Consider the following 18024-nt stretch of genomic DNA (forward strand, 5'->3'; position numbering starts at 1 on the left):
AATTAACTATGGTTTTAACTATAGAAGATGAACCTAAAACCTTTAGTGAAGCTATGACTTCAAGAGACTCTGCTTTTTGGAAAGAGGTTATTAAATATCAAACTAAACATGAGAACTGGTGGATCTACCTCCAGGTTCTAAACCGATAGGATGTAAGTGGGTATTTAATAAAAAAAAATATTACGCTGATGGTACAATTCAAACCTTTAAGGAAAGATTAGTTGCTGAGGGTTTCCGACAGAAAGAATGAATTAATTATTTTGACACATATTCACGAGTGGCTAGAATAACATTGATTAAGATTTTATTTTCTTAAGCATCTATACATTATTTTCATATCCATCAAATGGACGTGAAGATAACATTCTTGAATGGAGACCTCGATAGCATTCCTAAATGAAGACCTCGAAAAAGAGGTATATATGGAGCAATCGGAAGGGTTTATTATACCAGGCAATGAAAGGAAAGTGTGTAAACTTGTTAAGTCTTTGTATGGATTAAAATAAACACCAAAATAGTGGTATGATAAATTTGATTTTAAAATTTTTGTGGTTTTGTACATAACATTGTTGATAAATGCATATACTCAAAAGTTTGTAGTGATTATATTGTAATTACATGCTTGTATATATATGATATGTTAATAATTAGTAACAAAATGGAATGTGTAACTATAACAAAGAAGTTTTTCTCTCTTCAATTTTCAAAATGAAGGATCTTGGACAAGTGTATATTATATTAGGTATCAAAGTTTAAAAATATAATAAGGGTTATGCATTGTGCCTATCTCATTATATTGAGAAAATATTAAACAAGTTTAACAACTTGAAAACCAAAGAGGCAAAAACTCCATTTGATCCAAGTATCAAGTTGAAAGAAAACAATAGAAGAGCGGTTGCACAACTAGAGTATGCTAGTGCTATAGGCAGTCTTATGTATGCTATGCAATGCACGAGACTGGATATAGCATACGCTGTGAGTAAACTAAGTAGGTTTATTAGTAATCCAAGTGTTGAACACTGGAAAACTATACGTAGAGTTCTAAGTTATCTAAAAGAAACCAAAGAACTATGGCTATTTTACTAAGAATTTCTAGCAGTGCTGGAAAGATATATCGTTGCAAGTTGGATATCGAGTGCGGGGGACAACAAGTCCACTACAGGATGGATATTCACCTTAGGAGGTACAATTATATCTTCGGGATCCAAGAAACAAACTTGTATAATACACTCAACAATGAAATATGAGTTCATAGTATTGGCTGCAACGGGCAAAGAGGCTGAGTGATTAATGGATCTTCTATTAGAAATCTCGTTCTATGCGAAGCTTATACCGGCTGTTTCACTTCATTGTGATAGTGAAGTCACTCTATCGAGAGTCTACAATGGTACCTATAATGGAAAGTGCAAACAGATAAGTTTGAGACATGATTATATAAGACAATTGATTAAGGATGGAATTATTGCGATCTCATTTGTGAAGTCAAGTAATAACTTGACTGATTCCTTTACTAAACTTCTAACGACAGAGGTAGTAAGGATAACATAAAGAATGATGGGATTGAAACTCTTTAATCAAAGTTCCACTAGTGATAAAAACCTAACCCAAACTTAGAAAATCTCTAAAGATTGGGTTCAATGGGAAACAAGAAATCACTAATAAGTGGAAAGTTTCAGCATTAAATCTAAAAATAACCTTATCCAGGTTGAAAGTACTGACCAGTACAAACAAGAGGGCTGAGTCTTAGAACTCTTAATGAAATCCAGTTAAATAGGACAAGTGTTTTGAGTAATGGAAACAATGGAAGGATTTCACCTATGTGAACATAGAAGTCGCTTCTCATGAGAGTTAGAGTTATTTCGGGATCGTTCATGAATAAGATAAACACAAGGCCGTTAAAAGTGCTAAGCGAGTATTATAAAGAAATATATAACACAGAAGCTATTATGTGTGTAGTGTTTTCGGTTATGTCATTTTGGAATAAATGGTTCAATGTTGTGATAACTAGAAATTTCGACATAACTTTAAGATACACTAAGGAAAGATTTAAATCGTAAGATATCTTTCTCTATGCATAATGACTGTTCTTCATCTGTAGCAGATATTTTCTATTGTTAAAAAAAAAAAAAAAAAAAAAAAAAAAAACCAGTGGGGGATTGTTGAGATTTGTAGTTTTTTGAAAAAAATCAAATATTCAATATTTTGGAATTTTGCCGCCAAAATGTTTTTGGGGAATTTCTAGTCGAAAAGTACTATGTGTGCTTTTGTCCCACATTGAAAATGAAAAGAAGAAAATCGTGTTTTATATGAGGATGTTTGTATAGTATTCTTACTTAGAGCTTTGGAGATTGTAACACTCGGGTGGAACACACGCACGCATGCAGGCGCGTGGGCTTGGGTACGGGCATGGACAAGAGCATCGGTAGTGTGGTTATAGTGGCACTACTTGGCGCACTTTGCACATGCGCATCGTGTTGCAGAGGGATCGGTCTCTCGCGAGACGGTGCGATCGCGGTGCGAGTGGTCTAGTATGAGCCTAGGTGTGATGGGTCTGAAATGAGACAGTGCTTTATAGGCGATTAAGAACGGTCTAATTATTAATTCGAAATGGTCACCCCTTTCTGAAAATGGCTAGCTGCCTTGAAAGCCACAATGGTTCGAAAATGGATGGGCCATGTTGATTAAACGGTTAGATCTTCCGATTCGACGACCAGAAATAGCTGGATTAATGATCAACGGTCAGAAACTTTTTTCAAATGTTCCGAACCATTGATGGCTAAATAGCAACAGTCCACTCCCCGGTGCTAATATAAACTGGACCATTTCGGTCCAAATTCCATCAACTCGAACTTAAATCTCTCCGCTTCCATCAGATCCTCCAGATAGCATCTCCTTCGTAGAATATTGTAAACACATCCACGGTTTGGTTTGATTTTGCCAGAAGATCTGCTTCGTTGAATTGTTCCTAAGTGGACCCATCGTGATTGTTGTACGCCGGATCTAGAAAGCATTGTCTTATCCTGGAAGCAATTCGCCTGTAACCCATCAGCAATTGATAAAGGGGCGAATCATGCTTTAAGGACAACGTATATTTTACGTGATTCGACCTAGTGAGATGAAATAATTAAACCTTATTTTATTTTTTATTTTTCGGTATATCCAACACAATTTTCCAACAAAGAAGTCCTAATTAATTTCATTGTGGGGTACTGACCCTCTTGAACAGGTTGGATGCCATACACACGGCTAGGTGGGCCGCATGAGTAGCACATGCAGAATACCTTAGTCTACGGTGACTTCCAACGGAACCAGTTCAAGCATGATGGATCATCGCTAACAGACTCGGCGACTTGGAAATCCTTTGGTCGTGAGTCAATCGGTATCTCACCCAAGTCCGGGCTGACCATAGTGCCAACAAGGTCAGGTCCCACAGAGTCTAAGCTGACTTGGACAAGTTGGTCTGGTTTAGATGCTTGTAATTGGAATACATGGAATCTAAATCACGTGGTAAATGAAATCAATGTGAATTGGAATCCTCTATTGTACGTATTTGGATGCTTGCAATTATAATACATCGAAATTTAAAAATTGTGTTTAGATGCTTGTAATTAGAATACATGAAATCCAAAATTTTTGTTTAGATGTTTGTAATATATGTGGAAAACGGTCGTTAGATCAATCAAATTATCTTTTTAATCCTGAGGTTGTCCAAATAATAATGGACTACATACCCAAGCACTTTGATGAGAACCTGTCTAAAACAAAATACTGGGCCCCCACCAAGCTCTTGAACCAATTACAAAAAGGTGAGAGCCCAAGGGTTTTTCATGACATCAAATATCATTTCGAAGAGCTTTTATTTGGAGTTAAAAAGTAGAAGCACTAACTTCAGATCCATCAAGAGGGTAGGTGGGATTATCTCCCACCACACAATGTAAGCTAAGAGTAGTGTAGGTTACCATCCCTGTACATTGTATAAAAGAACTATAGTAGGATCAACTAAGTAGTTTTTAGATTCCAATAATTGGAATACATTAAGTCAATAGGTTTATTTTTATATTCCAACAATTAGAATACATTAAGTCAATTAGTTTGTTTTTAGATTCCAGTAATTGGAATACATTACGGCAATCAGTTCTAACACTGTAAATTAGTGCACGTGACATTTGACATAATAATTGTAATAAGTCTATTAAAATATATACTTTACTAAAAAAAAGAAAAGTTTTCTTCTCAGGTGTACGATAGAATTAGGCTTATTTTAAAAAATCTGACCATTTCTAACATTTGCATCCGAGCCTTAGCCTTACCGGAGGATCCCAATTTACATGATTTTTCTGCATTTTATTTCATATTGATTCCAATTACTGTTGTTTATCATCAGCCAAATGACCCTTTTTATCATGTTATTCATTTACCACCGGTTACAACCCTTTATCATCAACCAAACAACCTTCGCATACATTTCAAAGGAAAAAAAGAAAAAGAAAAGAAGTAAAAAAGAGAAACCTAGGCTTTTCAAGTCTCTAAGCATTGATTATTCTGTCCAAGTCTCCCACATGGCCTGGGAAACTCACATACATAACAAAACAAACTCCATTTCTTACACTCCCGGCTGCACCAAAACAACCCCTCATCCATGGATTATTCTTTCCAAATTTCCCACGTGTTGAGAAACTCACATACATTCCAAAACAAAAACTCCATCTCCTACACTCCCAGCTGATCCATGGGTTAGTCTTTGATTGTCTATCCACATCTTTTGAACCTTTCATACAAAAAACATGAAAAATTACTAAAATGCCACTTGGCGGTGTACCTTACGCAGGACACTGGTAACCTGGTGGAAGGGTCTTCCCACAGTCAAGCAAGACCTTAAAAGCAAAGGGTAGGACGATATTGATGTTTAGGAAAGTGGCCTTGATGGTGGTGCAAAGGCAAAGAGCTGCATCCAAGTCTGCCAGCCCTTTTAGCACTGGGCAACATGCATCTTTGGCCACACTGCCTATGCCAATGTGGATCGGACTACCCAAGATGGCCACACATGCGCCTAGCTTGAGTGTGTCAATGGGGTATGTTTACTGTGCTGGCGGTGGCGGGCACGGCTTCTGGAAAGGTGGTGGGGCAACCTTCGGAGGGGACTGAGGTGTGGGGACCACAATTGGAGGTGATGGCGGTGTGGGGGCTGCTTTCGGAGGCGATGGCGGGAGTACTTTCGGAGGGCACTGTGGTGTGGGGACCACAATTGGAGGTGATGGCGGTGTGGGGACTACAATCGGAGGTGATGGCGGGAGTACTTTCGGAGGGCACGGTGGTGTGGGGACCACAATTGGAGGCGATGGCGGTGTGGGGACTACTTTTGGAGGCGATGGCGGGAGTACTTTCGGAGGGCACGGTGGTGTGGGGAACACAATTGGAGGTGATGGCGGTGTGGGGACTACTTTTGGAGGCGATGGCGGGAGTACTTTCGGAGGGCACGGTGGTGTGGGGACCACAATTGGAGGTGATGGCGGTGTGGGGACTACTTTTGGAGGCGATGGCGGGAGTACTTTCGGAGGGCACGGTGGTGTGGGGACCACAATTGGAGGTGATGGCGGTGTGGGGACTACTTTTGGAGGCGATGGCGGGAGTACTTTCGGAGGGCACCGTGGTGTGGGGACCACAATTGGAGGTGATGGCGGTGTGGGGACTACTTTCGGAGGTGATGGCGGGAGTACTTTTGGAGGTGATGGTGGTGTAGGGACTACTATTGGAGGTGATGGCGGTGTGGGCACCACTTTCGGAGGCGATGGCGGCATGGGGACTACTTTCGGAGGTGAGGGCGGCATGGGCACCACCAGCGATGGGCTCGGAGGCTTAGGCTTAACTCCATGAGGGGGTGTCAGGCATGGCTTTTCAACTGGAGGGGGCTTTACGTAGGGTGGTTTAACATAGGGTGGCTTTAAATGGGGTGGCTTGACATAGGGTGGTGGTTTGGGGCTCACCTTCGGCCGGCTGGGCGGCTTAATGTAGGGTGGCTTGATCACAACTGGGGGTGGTTGCAATGGCTTAACCTTTGGTGGGTGCGGCAATGGTGTAACCTTTGGTGGGTGCTTCGGGTGGAACTTCGGTGGTGGCTTAACCTTTGGTGGGTGCTTGGGGTGGAACTTCGGTGGCACCTTAGGTGGTTTAGTAGGATGAGTTGGGTGATGGCAATAAGGACATGCAAGAGAAGGAAACAGTGACCCTAAATACACCACTAGAAGCAAGAGATGTACCACAACAAACTTTCCCATTTGCGTAGGATTAAAGCTCCCTCACCCTCCCTCTCAAACACAACTACTACAAGTTAATGAAGTCCCATTACACAAATTAGACCATTTTTATAGAAGAGCAAGGAAGGTGGCCCACCCCATCACAACCATTACTTTTGATTGAATCAACACCATCTTTTATTTTCTTTCTTTTTTTTCCTTTAATTGAGGTGTTTGTCATAGTGCATTGACTTGAAAAACACTGGTCTAGCTAATGGAGCTTTGTCCTTTGTAATACAAGCTGTACGTGGAAATACAATATATGCATCAAGGTGGGCCCCACGGTAGGGCCGCACCTAATCCACTCCCCAAATTGATAACGCTGTGCAACATAACGTGTTATGTTACGTACAGCTGCTAATACCAATATAGGGCCCACCCTGTACATCTATTCGTAGAGCCAAGTGGGCCCCATCCATACCTAATCACGATTGGTTGTCGTACTCTTTACTAAGGCCATGCTTTGATTAGTTACCCGGCGAGTAACTGTTCACACAGTGGATAATTTCCAAACCCTCATGTGCGTGCAGCATCCAACCCGTTGAGTAGGTTGGTTCATCCATCAAGATCATTTTATGCAAAAATCAGAACCATCTGCTTTTTAGGTGGACCCTGCTTATATTTTATTATTTATCATCAGGTATATTTATTTTTTTTCCTACCGTGTGCTCCACCGGATGAATGAAGGAGGCTTATTTTTGCATATGGAATTCGTCATGCTGGGGCCAGCCTATTGGACGGTTTGGATGTCAAGCTCACATACAAGTTTGGACGTTATGGGCTGGGTGGATGGAAACCTTACCGTCCAAACGGTTGGGCTTGAGATCTGTTTGTTCGTGTGTGGTCACAACAAGAAAGTTAGTCTTTACCGACGTCCAAAACCGCCGGTTAAGACATAAAAAACCGCGGTCAGATAACTGCTGGTAAAGGTAGTGTTGGTAAAGACTATATCGGCAGTTAGCATGCTTTACTGGCATCTATATTGGTTGCTACTATACTTTATGCTTTTACTAGCGGTCTACACCTTTTACCGGCGCTTTTACAAACCCAGAAAATTCCCTAGAAAGCACCGATAAAGGTATCTCAAAGCCCAACTAAAAGTCTACTGAAGCACGATATTGACTTTTTAAGCATAGGGAATATTGGGGGGACCGCAGAAGCACACAGAGATAAATCAAGGATAACAATCTAATGGGACCAAGCAAAAGGAAGAAGAAAACAACGATTTAATGTGAAAAAACCCTTTCAAGAAAAAACCATGGCATAGAGCGACAGATAATCACTTTGAAAGTAGAAAATTACAAAGAGAAAAGCCTTACCCGATTCGAACAATCCTCGAATATCACCCTTGCTACACCCCTTTGAAACCCTAGGACGATTTAGAAACTCTTTATATATATATATATATATATAGCTTTGGAAAGAATCCCAAACAAAATCGGAAACAAATTTCAAAAATCCGGCGGATCCGTAAAATTTTGCACGAAAATGTTCGATGTCATTGAACACCCTTAGCATTGAATAATGAACAAAATTGTCCAACAACAAAACATGGAATTTTCGAAAATCGTCGATTGCTCGACCTAGCTTCGATGGCATCGAACACATCTCCGATGTCATCGAATACTCCTCGATGTCATCGAAAAATGGCACCAATTTGTCCAACAACCAACAGAGGAAATCCGTGAAATACTCAATTGCATCGAGCTGACTTCAATGACATTAAAGCCTGCTTGATGACATCGAACCTGTTATCGATAGACTGTTGATTTAACAGATTTAAGACATCTATCAACAATAATCTCAACCATGTCTTCAATCTTCAAATGTGTAGCTTTTTGTCTTCTTTTCTTATCTTTGTCTCGCATTATAGCTTCATCAATGCTTCTCGTGCATACTCCGTCCTCCTTTTACGCCATTGCCAAGCCTAGAGAAGTTGCACATTAGTGAGCATGTCTGTCGGATTCACGCTGGTGTGAATCTTCTCTAGTATTACGCCTTATTCCTCAAGCACCTGTCAGATAAAATGGTGACGAACATCAACGTGTTTAGTACGTGAGTAATAAACATAATTTTTAGCCAAATTGATTGTGCTCTCGTTATCACAGTTAACCGGCACGACCTCCTGCTGAAGCTGCAATTGATTTATCATGCCTCTTAACCAAACACCTTCCTCAAACGCTTCTATCACTGCCATATACTCTACTTTAGTTGTAGAAAGAGCCATAATAGATTGAAGCTTTGACATCCAACTAATTACTTCACCCACTAGTACAAACAAGTAACCTGAAGTTGACTTTTTGGAATCCACACTACCTGCATAGTCTGAATCCACATACACTACTAACTTTACCTTTGTCTTCTCAAAAGTTAAGTCGTAGTATTTTGTACCTCGAATGTATCAAAGTAGCTATTTCACCGCTTCCCAATGATGCTTGTTGGGGTTTGACATGTATCTGCTCATAACACCGACTGCCTGTAAAATATCCTGTCTCATACAGACCATGACATACATTAAGTTGCTAACTGCATTCAAATAAGGCACATGAGACATAACCTGTTTTTCCTTATTTAATTTAGGACATTATTTTAATGAAAGCTTAAAGTAAACTGTGTGGGGAACGCTAACCGACTTTGCTTGGTCCATCTCATACTTGATCGACACCTTTTCAAGATATTCTACCTATGATAACCAAAGCCTACTCCTCTTCCTGTTTCTATGAATATCTATGCTAAGAACTCTCTTTGCAGCCCCCAGATCTTTCATCTCGAATGTCCACGATAACTGAGTCTTCAGTACGTCAATTTCGGATATATCATGACTGGCGATTAACATATCATCAACATACAATACTAGGATGATGAATTTTTCATCACTCAATGCCTTGTAATAAATACAATGATCGTATTCACTCCTAGTAAATTTCTGACTCAATATGAAAGAACCAAAATTTTTATACCACTGCCTAGGTGACTGTTTTAGGCCATACAATAACCTCATTAATCTTCAAACTTTATTCTCTGCCCCTTTAACTTCCTAACCTTCTAGTTGCTTTTATGTAGATCTTTTCTTTCAAGTCTCCTTGTAGAAAAGCAGTCTTGACATCCATTTGTTCCAACTCGAGATCGTATTGGACAAGCAAAGCTAATGCGAATCTGATAGACACTTGCTTAACCACCGGCGCAAATATCTCTATGAAGTTGATTTCTTCTCTCTAACCATACCCCTTCACTATTACTCTCGCTTTGTATCTATTCTGTTTCCTTTTAAATAACCACTTGCATCCTATCGCTTTTCGGCCCACTCCCATGTGTTTTTTTTGTGCAACGAGTCCATCTCATCTTCCATAACTGCCTTCCACTTTTCTGCATCAGTCTCATCAAGAGTCTCCTAAATAGTAGACGGGCCCCCCTCATCTGTAACGAGGGCATATGCGATATTAGAATCATCCTTGTATCTTGCCAGTAACCTACGATCTTGCAGTGAATTTCTTCTCACTGGTGGCTACTATACTTGCTCCTGTACCCCTGTCTACGCATTTGTCTCTTTCTGAGTATTATTTGTGTCAATTTGGACGTCTACGATTAACCTTTCTGGTTCCTCTTGCTCCTCTTGATCATTCTTGTAGAATAGGGAGCTTTCATCGAATCTGACGTCACGGCTAGTGATGACCTTGCGTGTGACCTTGTCGAATAACCTATAATCTTTCACACCAACACCATAATCAACAAAGATGTACTTTTTGGCTCTATGGTCTAGCTTATCTCTCTCAACTAACGGTACATGAGAATAAGCCTCACAACCAAATATGCACAAATCTGAGTAGTCCATCTTGTGACCACTCCATACTTCCTTTGGGATTCTACAATTAATTTTCGTAGAAGGGGACCGATTCACCAAATAGCAGGCCGTGTTAACGACCTCAGTCAATAGGTCATTTCCCAATCCATCATTACTTAACATGCATCGGGCCTTCTCCAAGAGAGTTCGATTTATCCATTCAGGCACACCGTTTTGTTTGAGCGTGTGGTGCATTGTGTTGTGCCTAACGATCCCTTCATCTTTGCAATATTCATTAAACTCAGTGGAAGTAAATTCTCTACCATCGTTAGTTCTTAAAACTTTTATTTTTCACCCTGACTGTTTTTTCACAATTGCCTTCCATTGTTTGAATATAGTGAAAACTTCGGATTTACGTTTCATGAAGTAAACCCAAACTTTTCAGGAGTAGTCATCAATGAATGAGACAAACCATGACGACCCTCTAACGAAAACCTTTGGCGATGGTCCTCATACATCAGAGTGTACATAATCAAGCACTCCCTTACATACATGTTTTCCAGATTTAAAAGATAATCTAGATTGTTTACCATATATACAATGCTCGCATATATCTAAATCAGAATTCTAAAAAGCTGGAATCAAGCATCAATCAAAGAGTACCTTCATGCCTCATTCGTTTATGTGGCCAAACGAGCATGCCACATACGTGCAGACGCATGTGGCTAGACGAGCATGCCACATACGTGCAGACGTGGAATCTGCAATAGTTGTTGCCGCTCCACCTACTGAAGTGCTTCCGATCAACCTGTAAAGGTTTCCATGCCTCTACGCTCTCATAACCACGAGTGCCCCTTTTGAAACTTTAAGGGCACCATTAAGACTGGTGAACTTGCATCCTATAGCCTCGAGTGCACGAGAGAAACCAAGTTCTTCTTCATGTTAGGAATGTGCCTGACCTCAGTCAAGGTACACTCCATCCCATCAAACATCTTGATGCGCACCGTACCAATAGCCATAACTTTACATGCATTGTCATCGCCCATAAAGACCTGTCTACCATCGCACTCTCTGTAACTGGCGAACTAACTCCAATGAGGAGTCATGTGATATGAAGCTCTTGTATCAAGGATCCACTCGTCTCTATGATCATCATACAAGTGTCCGATCATAAACAAAACATTACATGTGTTTGCCACTTCATCAGATGTGACAATATTGGCCTCCTTGGAAGAAGTCTCTGAGTTTTCTTTCTTCGACTTAGGATTTGTACAATCCTTTTTCATGTGTCTAGTCATCCCGCAGTTCTAGCACTTTAATTTTCCTTTGCTCTTTCCCTTGAATTTGGATCTAAGTCTTGAAGATCTTATACCTCGCTCAGTATTCCGGCCCCTCGTAAACAGTACATCAGAAGATGTTCCTACGCCATTGTTTATCTTTCTCATGACCTTTCCTTGAAGCGATGAGATAACGATATCTACACTCAAGGACTTGTTACTGGTGCACAATGAGTCCTTGAATGACTCATATGATGCATGAAGAGAATTCAATACATATATACATACCTGATCTTCATCTTTGACCACTTCCTCCATGTCCAACAACTTGTAAATCAATTTATTAAAACTACTGATGTGGGCCTCCATATCTCCACCTTCTGCCATCCTAAAGTTAAACAACTATAGCTTCAAGTGTAGGTAATTCTCAGTGGACTTTTTAGCATAAAAATCCTCTAACTTTGCCCACAAACTCGCTACGGTTTTCTCCTTCAAAACATTGTAGAGAACCTCATTCATGAGACACAACGGATAGAGGATAAGATGCTTTTATCAAGAATATTCCAGTCTTCGTCACTCATAGACTGTGATCGCTCTTCAAGAGCCCTCTCTTCGCCTTGCTTAGTTAATAGACTAATCATCTTAATCTTCTATAACTCAAAATTATTTTTTCCCGAGTACTTGTTAATATCATACTTAGTGTTTCCCATTGAGACTAATCATTCAGATTCAAGTTTGCACCCCAATGTTTCTCAGATACCACTTGTTGAAGGACTGCAGAAGCACACAAAGATGGATTTAGGATAGCAATCCAATGGGACCAAGCAAAAGGAAGAAGAATACAATGATTTAACATGGAAAAACCCTTTCAGAAAAAAACCACAGCACAGAGCGACAAATAATCACTATAAAAGTAGAAATTACAAAGAGAAAAGCCTTACCCGATTCACACAATCCTCGAAGCTCACCCTTGCTACACCCCTTTGAAACTCTAAGATGATTTAGAAACTCTTAGAATACCTCCCAATCCTATTTACACCTATATATATATATATATATATATATATATATATATATATATATATATATATATATATATATATATATAGCTTTGGAAAGAATCCCAAACAAAATCGGAAACAAATTTCGCAAATCCAGCGGATCGGCAAAATTTTGCACGAAAACATTCGTTGTCATCGAACACCCTTCAATGGCATCGAACAATGAGCAAAATTATCCAACGACAAAATATGGATTTTTTAGAAATCTTTGATTGCTCGGCCCAGCTTCGATGGCATCGAACAATGAACAAAATTATCCAGCGACAAAATATGGATTTTTTAGAAATCTTTGATTGCTCGGCCCAGCTTCGATGGCATCGAATACATCTTCAATGTCATCGAACACTCCGATGTCATCGAACACTCCTTGATGTCAACGAAAAATGACACCAATATGTCCAGGAACTAACAGATGAAATCCGGGAAATCCTTGATGGCATCGAGTTAGCTTCGATGACATCGAACCTGTCATTGACAGACTGTTGATTTAACAGATTTAAGACAACTATCAACATCAGGGAAAATGTGCAAATCCTGTATTTTTATTTTTACATATTTAAAACGTAAAATATAATATTACACAATAGAATTAAAAATGAATATTAACCCGAAATAAAATTTGTATCACTTTACAACAAAAAATATATAATATTTACAACAATAAGTTTTAAATAGTTATAAATACATAATAATAATAATAATTCCTTCATCTTGCCTCTAGTTTGAGTGGCGTCAAAAGGTTTTTGTGCTTGTGGGCCTAAATTTAGGCGCAGTTGATCAATGCCCTACACATTGAGGGAAAAAAAGTCAAAAAGTGGCATTACACAAGGATAGAATCAATGAATTAAAAAACAAACCATCAATTGCAAGGTTGAAACAATATAATAGTATTAGGCTACAACCGTATCAACAATGATGTCAGGTCAACTATAGTCAAAACAACATTGTCTATAAGAAACTCGTCTTCATTATTAGCCCTTTTAGAGGCACTGGGAATGTTAAAGATGCACTCTGACCGATTGCAAGCAAACAACATGCCCCAATATTAAGACAATCAATGACTACTAGAAAACATCAAGGAAACTTGACATCATATGGCAAATTGGCAACTGGCACTACGCCAAAACTGGACAAAAAGGATAGCTGAAAACCATCTCAAATCTCAATAAATGATGGTTTTGAACCGTCACATGGGCCGTCCTATTTTGCTGTCATATTAGTTAAAGGACGGTCATGGACCGTCATTAAAGATAGACGTTAAAAGGTCTGTTATAGACTGTCTGTAAAGAAGGATGGTCATGGTTCATCAGTAAAGATGGACAATAAAAGGACTCTTATGGACCGTCTCTGATGATAGACGGTTACAAACCGTCTAAAACACTGACAGTATGTGGCCTTCAGTGTACATTTAATGTCTTTGAAAAAGGACGGTTATGGACCGTCTCGGAATTCTTGCCTTAAAAAATCAGCGGCAATTTTATTTTGGTGTTTATTTCATCTAATAAAAAAATATTCAACCAACAAAACATGGTTATAATTTAGAATTAAGAAGAATTGTTAAGCTTAAATAGAAGCTTAAGTGGACAAGAAAATAATAAAGAAAAATATTCCAATTCAAGTTACTAGAAACAACAACAAAAATTAAGGCTTCGTAAAAAGAGGCATGTGTTATAGGGATAGCTCGTTGATTCTCATGCATAAGAGTCCAACGATGATGAGAACAGGAATTGCCGCACAAGGGTCCATAAATACGACAATGTTATCCTGCAAAGAAATAGGATAGTATTAGATGTTAACTGTAGTATTAGATGTTAATGCACTTGATCAAATTGAACCATTAATGTACTTGATCAGATTGCATACAAAGTTCGGATTAGAGCTACAGTTTAGCAAAGGTTTGCACTACCATACATGAATGATAAGGAAGCTTAGAAGAGCTCAAAAACTAATCAAGCCCTTTCTTTTCCTTTGCAACAAAATATGTACAATCTTATGAAAACTAATCAATGAATTAAAAGAAGGTTTGAAAAAAATAGAAACAACAGTATTCATTTAATGAGATGGCCTTCACAGTCTACAAACTTCTAATATAATGACATTATAAAATCTAGTAGTATAAAACAAAAGGCTATTAAATTCATGGGTTCTATGGTCCACGTGAATTTTCAACCGTGAAGCATTTATAAAGTTTTGGAAATTTATTTTCACGATATTGGCAAACTATTATTATTGGCAAGTGTTTAGTCAAATCAACTTTTAGCATTTCCATAGCCAAAAGTCAAATCCATAGCAACTTCCATAACCCATTATAGACCTCTAAATCACTAGCCACATCTGTCTTACTCCCAACACTACAAGAAAAGGGGGCTTTAGCCTCGGTTCAAAACCGTGGCCCGCAACTTGACCTAACCTGAATTTCAATCAGAAAAACTGAACCCAACCCCAATTCCTCTATGCTTAACCCTAAAGGGGCTGAACCCTACACAAATCGTGTTGAATTTGCTCAACCCGAACCAATCAGGTTGAACTTTTCAAACCCTAACTAATCAATGCAAATGGCTGATTAGTAGCCTGTATTGTGCCATTAGATAAGACATGAGAGTCTACCAATAACAAATTATGTGTAACAATATATAGGGAGACTAACAACATAAGAAGTGATAGGAAACAATTTTGTATGTGGAACAGAAAGCAACTAACAGCTGAAAGGCTCGACATTCGTATGTATAATTCTACAAGGAAAAACAACAACAACAACAACAACATGGTTTTTCAAGTATTAACAACTAACACTAAGATAGTTGACCGCTTCCAAACTTTTTACCATGAATATAGTTGTCTTCTACTAGCACCAAGATAGTGACATGCTACACCCATTACCAACTAAAATAAATAAAAATAAAACTATGAGAGTGAAACTCTAAAAAAGAAAAACAAGGAACAAAGAAAAAAAGACAACTATAAACATTTTGATTGATATTTATCTTTAGTGATGGATGTTTTGCTGTGTCACGTGTTTGACAGTGTCTCCAAATTTTGAGATTGCCAAGAATAACATGGCAATAGCCTTGACAGACTTAGGAACAAAGGTGGGTTTCATTTCAAGGTCATACATAGCAAGTTACCGGAATATCTCCATATAGCAAGCTGTTTGAGCCTAGATGTCGAGAACGGAATATATCCATATAGCAAGTTACCAGATAAATCCCCCTACAAAAAACAAAACAAAACAAATTTCAGATAAATCCTCCATTACATTCTCAATTGCATCAGTCCCCTGTTTTTAGTGTATGAGAAAAGTGGACATATAGGGAAAACACGATCAATGGTCCATATGCAATACATGTAAATGGCCCAACCAATGAATGGATCAAATTGGTTTTTACCTGATTAACTATCTGATTTTTGAATTTTTTAGGAAGCAACTTTCGCTCCGAGTGAAATGCATAAGATACTTGAGCGTCCATTCCTGTATGAAACAAGACAGAATTGTTTGCTATGTCATGAGAGTATTTTGATATAACATCTGATACCCATTTATAAGAACCACTTTCAAAGATACATTTATGTTAGGACTAGAAAACTTATCTTTATCAAGCTAAATAAAATGAAGAAAACATAACAATGAAATTTCTACACATCTGAAGCTACATAAGAAAGATGCTTTGTACTTTAAAGGCTATTACATACCATGATTAAAAAAAAAAAATGAAAAAAAGAAGTGACAGAGCCACTACAGAACTGACAGTGACAAACAGATCTCAGCATGCCAAAAGCATCTTGAATGGGGCCACCCTTGACCAGTGGTCCTATAAACTTTCACAAGGATAAGTGGTACTATAAATAATTGGGCAAAGGAAAGTTCATACCCAGGCTAAAGTAGTTCCAGAATCCCCCACGAAATGCATGGTAAACTTCCTGAGAAGAAGCCACCCTTAAGCGAGTCAGTAATTAAACAAGATACTAATATCAAAAATTAGTTTCCCCATTATTTAATTAGATAAAATCAATCCATGTTTCATATGAAAATATTCTTTGTTCTTTCCAAGTACTTATGTGAACAATGAAACAAGAAAACTTGCAAAAATAGATAAAACAGTAATGACATGCTGTGGGAAGATAGATATTAAGGTATTCAAACAGTAACAGTAGCTGCAACAGCCAACCTTATGACCATTACAATATAGACTGTAACAGCCGTTATGGCCCCTGTAACGTTCATTACGGCCATGTAACATTCAACATATGAGGTTCATGTACCAATCAACAGGAATCATACCACCTCCACACCCATTTCATAGATATTTGATATGTCCTTCCATCAATGTGAACCTTCATTCAATCATTTCTAATAGATCACAAAAACAAAAAAAAAAAAAAAAAAAAAGAAGCAAGAAAAGCTTGGGAAGTTGATAACATATCTGTGGCTTAAGTCGGCTGGATAAGTGCAATTATTTGGAAGAAGATGAATTAGATTTCCACTGTGAAAGCGCTACATTTAACTGGTTGAAATATTGTGTTTCGCATAGATGGATGATTTCTACATCAACTTTCAAACAGGGGGCGTGCATGTCCACGTTGTATTTTTCATTGCCTTACCAATCAAACAAAATGCATTGAAACAGACGTAGCAACAAAAACCAAGGATTAAAAAATGAATTTGCATATCATACCATTCACCGAGAGATTTAAGGCATCCACATATAAACCAATCCCAAACCCAAACAGGTAAAAAAAAAAAAAAAAATCCAAAAAATATATAATAAAATAAAATAAAATCATATCCAGATCTACAGATGAAGAAATAAAAAAAATAAAAACACAAAACAAAAAAAATAAACGGTTAATATCATCTAAGAAAAACCAGTAAAAAAACTATAAATATAAATTTATCAAAGAGAGGATACTAAATTATCTCTTTTTCATTAAAGCATTTAAACATACATTTGAAATGCATGTTAATGGGGATTTTTTTAATATCCAAACTCACCTCTAGTCGCAAGCTCCAAACCCATGTCCAGCCGCAAATCCGAAACCCTTGCCGCTGCATCTCCAACTCACCATCTCCAATCTCCGAAAACCCCTTACTTGATAAGGGTTGCGCATTTGTTGGAAACCATCTCTAATCTCTGAAAACCCACAAATAAAAAATTCCAAAACAAAAATGCAAACAGAAGATGGATAAATACGCATAAATCAAAAAGTTAGAAGGTTGGCTTCATCGCCGGCTGTCGTCTCGCTGGATCTGAGTTGCAAAGGGCTGCAATGGCATCCCAGAGTGCTTCACAGGAGAGAGAGAGAGAGAGAGAGAGAGAGAGAGAGAGACAAACCGATTTTGATCGAGAGGGAGAGACGAAAGAGGAAATCGAGACGGAGAGGAAATGGATCGGCTTCTCACCGAAAGCAGTATGCGTACTATCAGTAGGCTAAGCGTACTGAGTAAACTCTGTGGGGCCCACCGTCATTCATACATTTTATCAAATCCGTCCGTCCGTTTTATCATATAATTTTAGTGCTTTAAACCGAAAATTAATCATATAAAAAGTTGAAGTGGACCACACTACCTGAAACAGTGTGAATTAAAGTCTACCATTGAAAAGTTCTTTGGGGCC

The 18024-nt window shown here is 38.5% G+C and overlaps 2 protein-coding genes across 9 annotated transcripts; both read right to left on the bottom strand.

Moving 5' to 3' along the window:
- Window positions 1-4669: 4669 nt before the first annotated feature.
- On the bottom strand, window positions 4670-6336 carry LOC131221107 (vegetative cell wall protein gp1-like). 7 transcript variants are annotated; one of them, XM_058216229.1, is made up of 3 exons: window positions 5534-6336; window positions 5450-5503; window positions 4670-5419 (listed from the first exon to the last, which is right to left on the bottom strand). In XM_058216229.1, the coding sequence occupies exons 1-3, from the start codon at window positions 6273-6275 to the stop codon at window positions 5079-5081; spliced, it is 1137 nt and encodes a 378-aa protein (XP_058072212.1). In that variant the 5' UTR covers window positions 6276-6336; the 3' UTR covers window positions 4670-5078. The 7 variants fall into 7 exon arrangements, with proteins under 7 accessions (XP_058072212.1, XP_058072211.1, XP_058072210.1 ...); XM_058216228.1 differs by having other exon boundaries at window positions 4670-5251; window positions 5282-5308; window positions 5339-6336; XM_058216227.1 differs by having other exon boundaries at window positions 5450-6336.
- A 7612-nt stretch (window positions 6337-13948) lies between these two features.
- On the bottom strand, window positions 13949-17731 carry LOC131221110 (uncharacterized). 2 transcript variants are annotated; one of them, XM_058216234.1, is made up of 5 exons: window positions 17403-17731; window positions 16282-16330; window positions 15799-15881; window positions 15538-15622; window positions 13949-14176 (listed from the first exon to the last, which is right to left on the bottom strand). In XM_058216234.1, the coding sequence occupies exons 1-5, from the start codon at window positions 17460-17462 to the stop codon at window positions 14172-14174; spliced, it is 282 nt and encodes a 93-aa protein (XP_058072217.1). In that variant the 5' UTR covers window positions 17463-17731; the 3' UTR covers window positions 13949-14171. The 2 variants fall into 2 exon arrangements, with proteins under 2 accessions (XP_058072217.1, XP_058072216.1); XM_058216233.1 differs by lacking the exon at window positions 13949-14176 and having other exon boundaries at window positions 15057-15622.
- Between the last annotated feature and the right edge of the window lie 293 nt (window positions 17732-18024).

This window comes from Magnolia sinica, chromosome 12 (genome assembly GCF_029962835.1).
Source record: "Magnolia sinica isolate HGM2019 chromosome 12, MsV1, whole genome shotgun sequence".
Lineage (NCBI taxonomy): Eukaryota > Viridiplantae > Streptophyta > Magnoliopsida > Magnoliales > Magnoliaceae > Magnolia > Magnolia sinica.